The 13,341-nt window shown below is 45.8% G+C and overlaps 2 protein-coding genes across 2 annotated transcripts in view; both read right to left on the bottom strand.

Annotated features, from left to right (window-relative positions):
- Positions 1-6,205, bottom strand: part of LOC119418739 (frizzled-3-like) — a 6,637-nt gene extending 432 nt beyond the window's left edge. The window contains exons 1-4 of the mRNA XM_037686075.1: positions 6,137-6,205; positions 5,620-5,871; positions 1,695-1,843; positions 239-496 (exon numbers count right to left, since the gene is read on the bottom strand). Of these exons, the coding sequence (XP_037542003.1) occupies positions 239-496; positions 1,695-1,843; positions 5,620-5,871; positions 6,137-6,205 (728 nt within the window). The remainder of the gene's footprint in view (positions 1-238; positions 497-1,694; positions 1,844-5,619; positions 5,872-6,136) is intronic.
- A 41-nt stretch (positions 6,206-6,246) lies between these two features.
- Positions 6,247-13,341, bottom strand: part of LOC119418738 (frizzled-3-like) — a 31,379-nt gene continuing 24,284 nt past the window's right edge. The window contains exons 2-5 of the mRNA XM_037686073.1: positions 7,757-7,953; positions 7,104-7,566; positions 6,730-7,029; positions 6,247-6,351 (exon numbers count right to left, since the gene is read on the bottom strand). Coding sequence (XP_037542001.1) covers positions 6,247-6,351; positions 6,730-7,029; positions 7,104-7,566; positions 7,757-7,953 — 1,065 coding nt within the window. The remainder of the gene's footprint in view (positions 6,352-6,729; positions 7,030-7,103; positions 7,567-7,756; positions 7,954-13,341) is intronic.

The raw sequence follows: 13,341 nt of genomic DNA, 5'->3' as shown, positions 1-13,341 counted from the left end.
CACACACACACACACACACACAGTGACTGAACACCCCCCACACACACACACGCACACTGTGACTGAACCCCCCCCCACACACACACTGTGACTGAACACCCCCCACACACACACACACACTGTGACTGAACACCCCACACACACACACACACACTGTGACTGAACACCCCACACACACACACACACACACACACTGTGACTGAACACCCCCCACACACACACACACACACACACACACCTGCTGTCTCTGGAGCGGTGCAGACTGCCGTGGTAACTGCTCATCTTGGAGCGGGCGCTGCGGACCGAACCAGCCCGGCTGCTGCTGGGGCTGGGGGGTTCATCCAGCATGGCCAGGTGGGTGGAGGAGGCGTGGGTAGACGTCCCCTGGGTGGACGTCCCTCTGGACTTCCTGACGATGGGTGTGTTGGGGTCTCTGTAGAGCAGCTGCGCAAAGTCTGGCTCCTGGAGCACCTGCCGGCTCCCGTTGACCATCACACTGAAGGGGGGGGGGGATGGAGGAGTGGGGGAGCAGGCAGTGGGAGAGAGGGTTAATGCTCTGAGTTGGAGGAGAGTGGGGTGAGTACAGAGAAGGACCATCTACCAGTCTTGCACTGTGTGTGTCCCCCTGCAGGACAATGTCTGTCTTCAGAGTGTCCCCATGCAGGACGTCTGTCTTCAGAGTGTCCCCTGCAGGACAGCATCTGTCTTCAGAGTGTCCCCCTGCAGGACATCTGTCTTCAGAGTGTCCCCATGCAGGACATCTGTCTTCAGAGTGTCCCCATGCAGGACAACGTCTGTCTTCAGAGTGTCCCCCTGCAGGACAACGTCTGTCTTCAGAGTGTCCCCCTGCAGGACAACGTCTGTCTTCAGTGTCCCCCTGCAGGACAACGTCTGTCTTCAGTGTCCCCTGCTCTGAGCTACAGGCTGAAACAGTTGCATCGGAGTCAGTTTAAATAATTTGGTTTCAGTCGACGGAGACCAGGCAGTTCCCCTTTGATGTCACTTCCTGTTTCACTTGGGCCACGCCCAGTTAAAAAGAAAATGCTGGTTATGAGATTAAATGAGTAACATCATGAATATTTGACTGTCTTGAATATGCAGATGTTTCTTTGTATCTGTAGGACAGAAGCTGGAGCGTCCCAGTGAATCTCCTGTGAAGACTCTGCTGTCTTCAATGTCTTCTGCTTGTGAATCGTCTAAAATTAGAGACTAGATTGACTAGAAACGACCTTTGACCCTGCCCAGATTGACTGGCAGCAAAAGATGCTTCTCTAAGGTCATTGCTGATGTCTTTTCACCTTGGCGTTTTAGCGCTCACCTGTTTGCTCCGGAGCAACAAACACACGCTCCTGTTTTTAGTTTTCTACATTCACCTTATAATCTAGCTGTTTTTGTTACTTTCTTTGCCTTCTTATTTGTAAAAAAATAAAATCTGTATGCCTTTTTATGATTGTCCGTTGTCGTCATCATTCTTTGTTGAATCAGGTCTCTCTTGTAAATGAGTCCTCGAGGCTCAATGGGATGAACCCGACTAAATAGAGGTTGAATGAAAAAACCCTGATCAGCCTCCTGCTGTTCTGATGAGTCATGTGATCAGCTCTGTAGCCTTCAAAGTAAACCCACCCGGTGTGAGCCAATAAGACGTGACCTGATGTTCTCTTCCTGGTTGTGATGCGTGTACATGAAGGACGTACTCTTTGCGCCGCTTGCCGTGGAAGAAGGTGGCCCACTCGAAGCAGGTCTTCTTGCTGCCCACCCAGAACACCGAGGGGATTCCCACAATCAGCATCATCAGGTACTTGATGAGGAAGAGGACCAGGTCCGGCCGGCGGGTCTGCTGCACCTGGAAACATGAACATGCTGGATGTCACCAGTGATGAAGAGCACAGACTCTGGGTCCGTCGAGACGATTAACAGTGAATGTTTTTACATATGAAGGTTTATAACATGCATGACGTCGTCATGTGATGCCAGCTGTGAGTCTCTGCTACTACCACCTTCATCTGCTGGAGGTCTGATGAAACGTCCTGTGGTTTATTTCAGCCACAGGAGACGTTCTGGATCCGTTTGCTCTCATGTTTGGTGACTGCAGGCCCGTTCTGTCTCAATGTTAACCAGAAGACGAGCAGATCATCTCGTTCATCAGAGGCTGCCTCCATCAGAACATCTCAACGAGCACTTCAAGATTTTCTAAAAAAGTTCAATCTGGTCCTCTGGACATTCAAAAAAAAAAAAAACCAAAACAAAGCAAAACAACAAAAAATGTAGAAACGTTTCGTCTCTCATCCGAGAGACTTCCTCAGTCTGAGGTGCTGTATTCAGCTCAGTCTCTTAAATAGCACCTTCTCAGAGTGGATCAACCAGTTTGCTGCTGACAACCAAAACCAGCTGCTCACATGCTCAAGAAGGACCATCAGCCTAACAATAGATCATTAGCACACTGATGGCTGTTTACTATTCACAGAGGGCTGAGTGATACTAGCAATCACAGCATTGTAAGAGGGGGACAGTTGAACCCGGAGGCCTCCACCCCTGTTTAATGATGGACGATTTCTTTTCACAAAGATGGCCTCCTTTACTCCTCTCTCAAACCATCGTTCCTCTCTGTCCAGGATGTGAACATCTTCATCCCTGAAAGAGTGACCGCTGGCCTGGAGATGAGTGTAGACCGCAGAGTCCTGGCCTGATGATGTTGATCTTCTGTGCTGGGCCATCCTTTTGGCCAGTGGCTGTTTAGTTTCCCTGATGTAAGACTGATCACCTTCCTGACACTGAACAACATACACAACATTACTCTGTTTGTGCCGGGGGACTGGATCTTTGGGATGAACCAGTCTTTAATGTATTTTGGGGTTTAAAAGCCACTGGGACGTTGTGTTTAGAAAATAAACGTCTCAGTTTCTCTGATACTCCCTCAACATATGGAATGACCACTGGTCTGGGTCTGGGTTCCTTCTTTTCACCTGTTGGCTGACTGGAGTCCTGTTTGGGTTTCTTCTCTGCTTTTAGGAAGGCCCAGTTAGGATATCCACATTGCTCTAGAGCCTGTCTTGTGTGGGATTTCTCCTTCTGCCTGGCTCCTGAGCTAGTGGGGACGCTGTCTGCTCTGTGATACAGAGTCCTGATGACTCCTAACTTGTGCTCCAAAGGGTGATGGGAGTCAAACTGCAAATACTGGTCTGTGTGGGTGGGTTTGCGGTACACCTCAGTTTGCAAATGTCCTCTATCAGAGACTGAGACCTCACAGTCCAAGAAAGCCAACTTGCCATTTTTTTCATCTTCTCGTGTGAACTTGATGTATTTATCCACAGAGTTGATGTGGTCAGTAAAATGTTGGACTTCCTGAGATTTAATTTTAACCCAGGTGTCGTCAACATACCTGAACCAATGACTTGGTGGTGTCCCTGAAAAGGACGTCAAGGCTCTCTTTTCTACCTCCTCCATGTACAGGTTGGCAACAATAGGAGAAACTGGAGACCCCATAGCACACCCATGTTTCTGCCTATAATATTGCTCCCCATATGTGAAGTAGGTTGACTGCAGGCACAGTTTCAAGAGTTGACACAGTTGTTCTGTGGAAAGCGTGGTCCTGCTGCTCAGAGTGGTGTCTGATTTTAATTTTAAACTGACCACCTCTACTGCATCATCAACAGGAATGCACGTAAAGAGTGATGTGACATCATAAGAGACCATTGTTTCATCAGTCTCCATGATGACATCCCTCACCTTATCCACAAAGTCCATGGTGTTCTGTATGTGGTGTTCTGAGCTGCCAACTAAAGGGATGAGTACAGACGCCAGATATTTGGAAACATTGTAAGTGACAGAGTTAATCATGCTAACAATTGGTCTTAAAGGTACACCTTGTTTGTGGATTTTAGGTAAACCATACAGACTAGGTGTGGCCTCCCCTGGGTACAGTCTGTGGTACAGAAAACGGTCAATAGAAGATGCTATGCTGAGAAGGTGCTATTTAAGAGACTGAGCTGAATACAGCACCTCAGACTGAGGAAGTCTTTCGGATGAGAGATGAAACGTTTCTACATTTTTTGTTGTTTTGCTTTGTTTTGGGTTGGGTTTTTTTTTTTGAATTTTTTTGAATTTTGAATTTTGAGAGGACCAGATTTAACTTTTTTAGATTTTTCTACCTGGATTATTGAGCATGCATCAGGATACTTCAAGATTTTATTTGAAAACATCTGTCAGCAGCTGGACATTACAGAGCAGCGCACATCTGCAAGCTCAGTCTGTGTGTTTGTGTGTGTGTGTGTGTGTGTGTGTGTGTGATGTCTGATGATTATCATCAGACAGGCTGAATGTTCTGAGGTCTCATGACCTTCAGCAGAGCTGAGGTGGTGCAGTGTTTTACTCCATGCAGTTGTATTGTGCGTTACAGCGACCCCTCCCCAGCAGAAACACAGGGAGTTCTCCTCCTGCACCTCCTTCCTGTTGTCCTGACTTTGGGTCAGAGCTGCAGGTTTTCTTCATCAGACTTCCTGTTAGCATGAGAGCAGAAGGTGAGGTGCTGCAGGATGTCTAGCTCCACGGCTCCATGTTTACATCTTCAACTAGGACTGGTTCACTTTCATTGGGTCCAGGTCCAGTTAACTGCAGTCCTTCTGGAGTTGGGGGAATAATAATAATTCTGCTCGTTTCAGTAGTTCACTTATTGTTGACCTTTCATGTGAACGTGTGGTGTGAAACATCAGCTGAGGGACACTCGAAACCACCAGGCTCAGAAACGGTTTCTTCTCTGCAGCTGTCAGTCTGCTGACCTCGAGCTGCACCGAATTCAGATTCATACTACTTTTTTAACTTTATTTATTATATATATATATATATTTGTACTATTTTGTATTTATTTATTTATTAATTGTTGGGCTTTTGATCTGGGACCTGCTCTGAACTTGGTACCATAAACATGTGAAGTGGTATGAGAATAAAACTTGAATCAGCTCCATGCATGAACATTTCGTCTGGTATTACAGTAAACTAAGCTTCAAGGTTCAAATGTTGTTGTTCACATGTAGCAACATTAAGAAGCTGTGGTTCGTTTGTGAGTCCTCCTTCAAAACAGGTTCTGTTCAACATAAAAACATCAGAATGTGAGAGCAGAATATTTGGAATATATGCATGAAATTAGTGTAAGAAAACTACGAGAGCAGAGTCAGTTGTACTCTGTGGTACCACAGTTGTACTCTGTGGTACCACAGAGTACAACTGTGGTACCACCACAGAGTACAACTACAGGTCCACAGTTGTACTCTGTGGTACCACCACAGAGTACAACTACAGGTCCACAGTTGTACTCTGTGGTACCACCACAGAGTACAACTACAGGTCCACAGTTGTACTCTGTGGTACCACAGGTCCACAGTTGTACTCTGTGGTACCACAGGTCCACAGTTGTACTCTGTGGTACCACAGGTCCTGAGTGTTGCAGCAGAAATACTGAATGTTTATAAGTTACTTGTTGATCCAACCTTGTGTCTGTGCATCTGAAACAAGTTCAGCTCCTGAATGATGTGAAACCATAAAACCTTCTGGTGTCAGCAGAAGTTCTCAGCACCGGCTGGAAACCCAGACAGGACCGGGTCAGAACCTGTGGAACAAGCTCACCTGATATGGGCAGGGGATGTGGTAGTCTCGGCACTTCTCCTGGACCCAGGTGGTCTCCCAGATGGTTCTGGAGCTGCTCTCGTAGAGGTAGCAGGCCAAGACGATCAGCAGAGGGACCAGGTAGAGGACAGAGAAAACGCCGATGCGGATCATGAATTTGACCAATTTCTCCTGGTTCTCCTTCTCCAGAGGGATCTCCATGCGCACACGATTGAGTGCAGCAATGCCTGCCAGCAGGAGCACGACCCCCACCTGGAACCAGAACCAACAGGACTGGAGTCGGACCAGTTTCTGAACCAACAGCTCTGGAGTGGGACCAGTTAGACTTTATGATGAGAACATAAAGTAAAACAGCTCAAAATGTTTTGGACTGCATCCAACAGAAGTGAAAAGACTAAAATGAAGTTGGTCAACAACTTTGTACAATCTACTTGAAGTGAAACTGAATCCTGAGGACACAGCTGGTCTTTCCAGTCCCCTGGATCCTGTATACATGACACACAGTGCTAGACCACACCTGGGACTGGTTTACTTCAGGTGTGCCAGTCAGGGTTTGGTCCTGCTCCTTAGCTCCAGTTTTTGGCATTCTTAAAAAACCTTTTTCTGTTCCAACGTGGCAGCTCCAGCTCACAAACAGCTGGTTGGATGAGAAGAACTTGACTGGCCCTCAAAGTCCAGACTCCACCCCATCAGGCACCGCTGGATGAACTGGAGCCAGACCTCGTAAATGTTCTACAAAAAGAATGAGCACAGAATCGAACAGGAACAGTCCAGACGCTGAAACGCGAGGACTGCCTTCATCCTGTCGGTGTGATGTTCAGGTCCATATGATGAACACACACAGTGTGAGATGAGTTTAATAACTGATCTTTAACGGGGCACCGTCACAAGAAAGTGATCTCTCTTGTGTGCGCAGTAGTGATGGGGGAAGTAAAAGCTTTTGTTGTGGAGGGTTTGGAACCAGTTGGTGATCTGAGGACTCGAAGCCATTAACACCGAGTAGATCAGTTTAATGCCTGCAGCTCTGTACACAGCTAGATGTCAGTTTACAGCAGCAGATCTACACAATGATTTGAAGGTGTAGAAATGTGAGTCGGGACCCTTTCTCACCACAACATCTAGTCCAAGGGGGGCCAGCAGGAACCAGCGCAGTGCTGTCAGGTTGTACAGCCCCACGAAGCACACCCCACTGATGCTGTCTCCTTCAATCTTGTTCATGGCAAGCAGAGCGACGGTCAAGACCCCGGGAACACCCCAGGCACAGGCGTGGAACAGCAGAGCCTTCTTCTCTATGGCCTCGCTGCCCCATTTGGGAACAGCAGCCAGGAACCAGGTGATGGTGAGGATGACCCACCACACGCTGCCAGCCATGGTGAAGAAGTACAGCACCATGAAGAGCAGAGTGCAGGCCTAACAGCAAAACACAAAGTCACGACGTGCATTAAGCTTTGGAACAGGCAGGAGTGAAACAGTGAGGAACGCACCTTATTATGGGAGCCCTGCGTCACCGTCGAGGCCCTGAACCTCCCGGGACTCGCTGCGTTACAGGAAACTTTGTCCTCCAGCAGGAAGCCAAGGAAGAAGACCAGAGACACCATCATGTAGCACACGGCGTAAAATATGATGGGACGCTCAGGGTAGCGGAATCGAGACACGTCAATGAGAAAAGTCAGGAAAGTGAAGAGGGTGGCAGACAGACAGACAATGGACACCACCCCAATAAAATAACGAGCAAACGCCAGCTCTTCACGAGAGAAATACATATTAGGACAAGGGGGGGAGCAGTCCCGGACCCCCATGAAGGAGTAGCCGAGCTCTGGATCAATTTTGAGTTCCCGGGGACACCAGAAGCCGTAGTCCCTCTGGACGGAGATGGGTGACTCTGTTGTGTCTGAACTGGACAGGAGGTCTCCAGGACGGGGGTAGGGCTCATCGCAGTCTGGAAACCTGGGGGGGGACAATAAGCTCAGGGTCATTTCAGTTGTTCAAACTTTTACAGCAGGCTGCACATGCTGACGATCAGAGAACAGCCAAACTCTTAAAGGATCACACCGTTCCCTACATTCAAACACAAACTGAGTCTTCTTCTGTGTTCCACCTGTAGAAGGTTGAACTGGACCATGGCCCTTACACCAACCTGCTGCAGTCCATCTCCTCAGGCCAGCTGACTCCAAACATGTCCATCAGTTTGTAGCAGTCGCTCTTGGCCTGCAGGCAGAGGCGGCGGCAGGGCAGAGTCATCCGGCCATACTCTGTGCACACCGGGGCATAGAGGGCACAGAGGAACATCCGGAGCTCCGACGAGCACTTCAGGTTCACCATGGGATGGAACGGCTGCACGGAGACACGGAGAGGAACGTTTCAGAAAACAAGGCTCCTTCTTCAGGACGAGGGACGCAAAAAGATCAGTGGAGCAACATTTTTCAGTCAGGTCATCTGGACAGTTTCTTTTTTTGTGCTGAAACATTTCGTCTTCGATCCAGAAGGCTTCATCAGTCAAGGAAACACACAACAAAACTGATTCTTCCCCCAACAGCTTACTCTAAAGTGGAACAAACCAGTTCTGCTTGTGATAAGATGGTCTCTTTGGTACGCCCCTCATCCATTGCCGGCCCTCTTCCTTGTTGACAGTCGTGTCAAACTGGTTGAAAACAACAAAGTCCATGCTCAATAATCCAGGTATAAAATCCAACATTTTTCAGTCAGGTCATCTGGACAGTTTCATTTTTTTTGTGGAGGAGGGTGCGTACCAAAGAGACCATCTAATCACAAGCAGAACTGGTTTGTTCCACTTTGGAGTAAGCTGTTGGGGGAAGAATCAGTTTTGTTGTGCGTTTCCTTGACTGATGAAGCCTTCTGGATCGAAGGTGAAACATTTCAGCACAAAAAAAGAAACTGTCCAGATGACCTGACTGAAAAATGTTGGATTTTATACCTGGATTATTGAGCATGGACTTTGTTGTTTCTACATAATATTCATTAGCATAGACACAGGGGTAGAAATAATGAATTAAAAATACTCACATTACTGTAACTAAGTAGATTTTTTGGGTACATGTACTTTTATGAGTATTTATATCAAGTGTGTAATTTTACTCATACATAAGTACAATTTAGACCATGTAATCTACTTCACTACTTTTAAAATCAGAAGTCTCTACTGAACACGGCCACAACTTGAATTAATATTCAAACGTTCATCTGCATGTTTGTAGCCAATAAGGCTCTCAGATCATGAACGCACCAATTACCTATGACGTAAACAAAGGACAACTCCATAGAGTCATTTATGGACCGAAGATTTGGAGAAAAAGCCAAAATGGAGACAGAGAACAACACTGTCAACAGAGAAAATGGCGAGGTAAAGGCTGAGGACGAGTGCACGTGGCCGTACCTGGAGGACTTTTTAATTTTCAGAGGGTGAAAAGGAGACGGGTCCAGATGCAAACTGTGTTTATCTCTACGGTGACAGCAGCTTACAAGACTTCATCTAATCTCAAAAACATGTGGTATACAAGGTTTTACACCTACCTGCATGATATTGATGTAGTGGACTAAGCCTACGTCGGAACCCAGTCTAAGGTCAAAACTCTTGACCTTTAGAACCTTGTGGGACAGAAGCTGTCATTTCATGTATTTGACTCCATAAATACAGGTTCACCCATCCTGAGACTTTCTTTCTTGAAGATTCAAGTGAAAAGAACACTCTCTTTTTATAATCATTACTGTCTTACAAATGTTTTGATAATCAAGTTGTGTTAGTTCACTCAATGCTTTACAGGTTGAAAAGAACTACTCATTTTTATTTTACATAAACAGTAAGTAATGATTTTTATTCCTCATTCAGAGAAGAAATCACCTGAATAAGCATTTCTTGATTTTCTGTCTTTTGAATGAGCAAGTGTGTGCGTTTACAAGGTTACAGTCAAACGAAAAACAAGTTGTTATGTTAAAACTGTCATGTTTTAGAATCCTCTCAGACGTAAATAGAGATGTTTTGCACCTGTGTCTTAGGCACGCCAAAACAGAACCCTCTCGGTCTGTGAGAACATTTCTGAGCTGTCTCATAACAATTCTCGCTGTCTCTAACCTATTACGTCACAAAAACACACCCCTTCTGGTCGTTTCTGACCAATGAAAAATCCCAAAAAGTGAACCGGGAAAGAGTCTTTTAAAATGTCAGTACTTCCTGGTCTACACAGACTCACGGAGTTACAGAGTTGGAGAGTTGTCAGACTTCAAGAGTTCTGTGGGAGTTCTGTAAACTACACGAGAGCTAAAGTTCTGATGGAGTGCTGTTGGAGTTCCTGACATGACAACGAAGCTCTTCCGAGTTCCATGGGATTATAACATTTTCCACTGAGGTGAATGTGTGTCGAACAGAGCCTCGCCACTACTTCTGACGGGCAACAGCCATTCTAAGGAGACGCTGGACCGGTAGCGTTAACGGAACACCATATCTGCTGATTATCATCAGAGAGGTAATGGGTCAAGTTTCCTACCAAGCGTACCGAGGCGAGCTGGGCTTCTGATGGAGAGTGTCGGTTCTGGAAAACACTTAATTTCCCTCACACACCATCCTTTACTCCCTCTAAACTTCTTTCCATCTTTAAACTTTCCTATGAAGTAGAAATTCTCCCAGATATTTAGAAATGTCTGTGTAAAGTGCTTATTCACATCCGTGTGGGTAAAAGATCATAGTTGTACAGTTTTATAAATGTCTGTGGTGCAGCAACGGTAAAATCATGGCCGTATGATTTTTCCTGATTGATTGCTTATGTTGTTATTTTCATAATTTGCCAAATTAATGTAAATGTTTGATGTTAAATTTGATTCTGTAAATAAATGACCGCATTCATTTTGATGGGTCAAATTTAAATGACGTCTCACGTTTGCATTTCCTTAAATTCAATGCACGTTTTATTCAGTCCAGAAAAATGAGGAACTCGCGTTAAATGATGAATATATCCCAGCATCTGTTCATCTACAACTGGTGGCCCGTCACGTGCTCATAAATGGACTGTAACTCGTGTGCTAATTGATTTTCATGTTGGCATGTGTTGTAAAATAACAGTTGAATCCGTGCGTCTTTACGCAGCGCAATTGGAGCTGCGCGCTTGTGTTACGCTGGCAATGTTTTAAAAGCTGAAATTGTGTCATTGAGTCTTTATAAAGCTGAATTGTACGTCTGTATGTGTAACTTAAGCTGGCTTTGAGCTGTGGAAACGCTTTATTCTGTTTAAACTGTGTTCTGACGCTGTTCTGGTCCGATTCGGTTCTGGTTCCGACTCGGTTCTGGAGCTTCGAACGAGTTGTTTTAAATAGCTAGAAAGACGTTTTGTCACGGAGCGCCGTTCTCTGTGCAGCTCAGGGGGTTGATTCGTTACATTTTTAGCAGAGACAGTTCATTTTGATGGTTTAAAAGACGATAAGTGATGAAATAGCTTCAGGCTGAATTTAACATGCTGGTTATTGCTAACGCTTCGTGGTTGGTTGTTTGCTGCTTTGGGAAGCTCTGATTTGCTGAGAAAGGTTGACTGACGTCACCTCCCCTCACCCCTACGCTGCGTCATTGGTTGAGAAAGACCGTGTGTAACGTTCTGATTGGATGAGGGAAGTGTCAATCACGCCACCCGGAAATGAAATTCGTTTTCATAGGGAATAAAATCTGCTTTTTAACGCTGGAAAGCGCATTAAAGCTGTGTTCTGAAACGCTGTTTACATTCATTCGAAGCATATTCGCTGAAAGTTCGCCACGTTTGAGTTTAAAGACCGTCATAAAATGATGCTTTTGAACTACGCTAGCGATGCTAAATTTTAAGCTAACAAGCTAATGACCGGATGGATGACGTGTCACGTCACTTCCCCCAAGTCGGAAATGAGCTTTACCGTGCTTAAATTCACTAAATGCGGCTGCATTTTTGTTCCACAACACTCATGTTTCATGATATAAGGTCTGATTGAAAAAATTTTGCCACGTTTGTGTAAAAAAATCCGTTCAGAGGTGTTGGTTTTCACCGAAGCGGGCCGATGCTAATTTTAGCTAATAAGCTAACGACCGGACGCCACAGGAAGTTATAGCACCCCTAGTGGACGACACAAACAGTGTCTGAGTTAAAATTGTTAAGGTTCTGCTGACATCTTGTGGAGAAGACGTGGGATCACAGGTTTTCACTTCGTTTTTAGGTTAAGAGTGACATTTAACGTTTTTATTTTCCTGAAAGGCAATTTTTGAGTTAACAAACTTCCTCTAAGCTGGATAAACACTGTTATCTGCATTTTAAAAGTTATGAAGGTATTTATGCAAAGGGCTTTTACCAAACAAATTTTTATTCACTGATAAATCCTTGAAAAATAGGTACATAATAAAAATTTAGAAACTTTTAAATAAGATACAGTTACAAATATTCACAGAGTTGAATAGTTTACTCATTTTGCTAGAAGATAACGCACGTTTAATTGATAAATCACTAAATAAGAGTAAAGCTTATCAGGAAAAAGAGATTTTCTGATTTTATTTTACCACCTAAACATTTACATCTACTATTTAATTTCTAAATAGCAGATAATGGCGGACGGAGAGGGAAACACTGACCCCTTACAATCCGAGGATGTGGTCCAGACAGCCTTACACATTTTAACAAATTCAATTCTTGGCAAAACTTTGGAGGACTTGCAAGTCCTTGATGACGATCAAAGACATGAGGAGCTGCAGAGTTTATCAAGAGCAGCTACAGTGAAGGAGGACGCAAAATCAGGCCGCGTACGGTTAGCAAAAATCTCTCTGCTTCTGAAGGCGGAATTAGACCGTTTGGTAGTGGAAAAGGGCGTGCTATTCAACGGATATAGGTCTGAAAAAGAGAGGTGTGACGAATTGATGATTGAATCTGAGTCGCTGCAGCAACACCTTGAGGCTGCTGAAGACCTCTCAAAGAAAGAGCTGTCAGAACAGGCTCAATCATATGAGGAGAAGTGTGCCGAGCTGATAAGTGAATCTGAGTTGCTGAAACAAAAGATTCAAACTGATAAGGACCTCTCGAAGAGAGAGCTGTCAGAACAGGCTCGATCATATGGGGAGAAGATTGCGGATAAGGAACGAGCGTACCAAGACGCGTGTGCAGATAACAATGAGTTACAAGCACGGTTGCAAACCGCTTTAAGGGAGCTGGCCGATTGCAAGGCAGAAAAGGGGTTAATAACCCGGAGTTGGCTGACTTTACAACATGAAAATCAGTCAACAAATGAGCGTCTGGCAGCTTGTGAGGAGAATTTAGCTACGGCTACAAACCTGATTGCTGACATGGAGCTAGCTGGCTCGAGACTCAGAGACGAGCAGGGTCAGCTACAACCACCCCAGACAGGTGCTGTTGCATCTCCTCCCCTTAGCCCCGTTTCAACACCCCCAACCCGGGGGATAAGGACGGGTCTGCACCCACTTGCACCTCTTCCTCCTGACGCCAGGCAGTCACCTCCACCCCCATCTCAGGTGGGGTTCGACCTGCGCCGGTATGCACCTCCTCCTCCTGACGCCAGGCAGTCACCTCCACCCCCATCTCGGAGGGTGGGGACAGACCTGCACCAATATGCACCTCCTCCTACCAACCCTTATCAGCCACCCCCACCCCCACCATGGGCAGTAGGGGCAGGCCTTGATCAGTCTGCACCACCAGTCACACAAGTTAGACCGGTGATACAGTCTCCTTCAATGGATGATTTGCAGAA

This window comes from Nematolebias whitei, chromosome 12, assembly GCF_014905685.2.
Source record: "Nematolebias whitei isolate Nwh7 chromosome 12, NemWhi1, whole genome shotgun sequence".
Taxonomy (NCBI): domain Eukaryota; kingdom Metazoa; phylum Chordata; class Actinopteri; order Cyprinodontiformes; family Rivulidae; genus Nematolebias; species Nematolebias whitei.
Note: the sequence above shows the minus strand (reverse complement) of the source record. Positions and strands in the feature narration are given on the sequence as shown.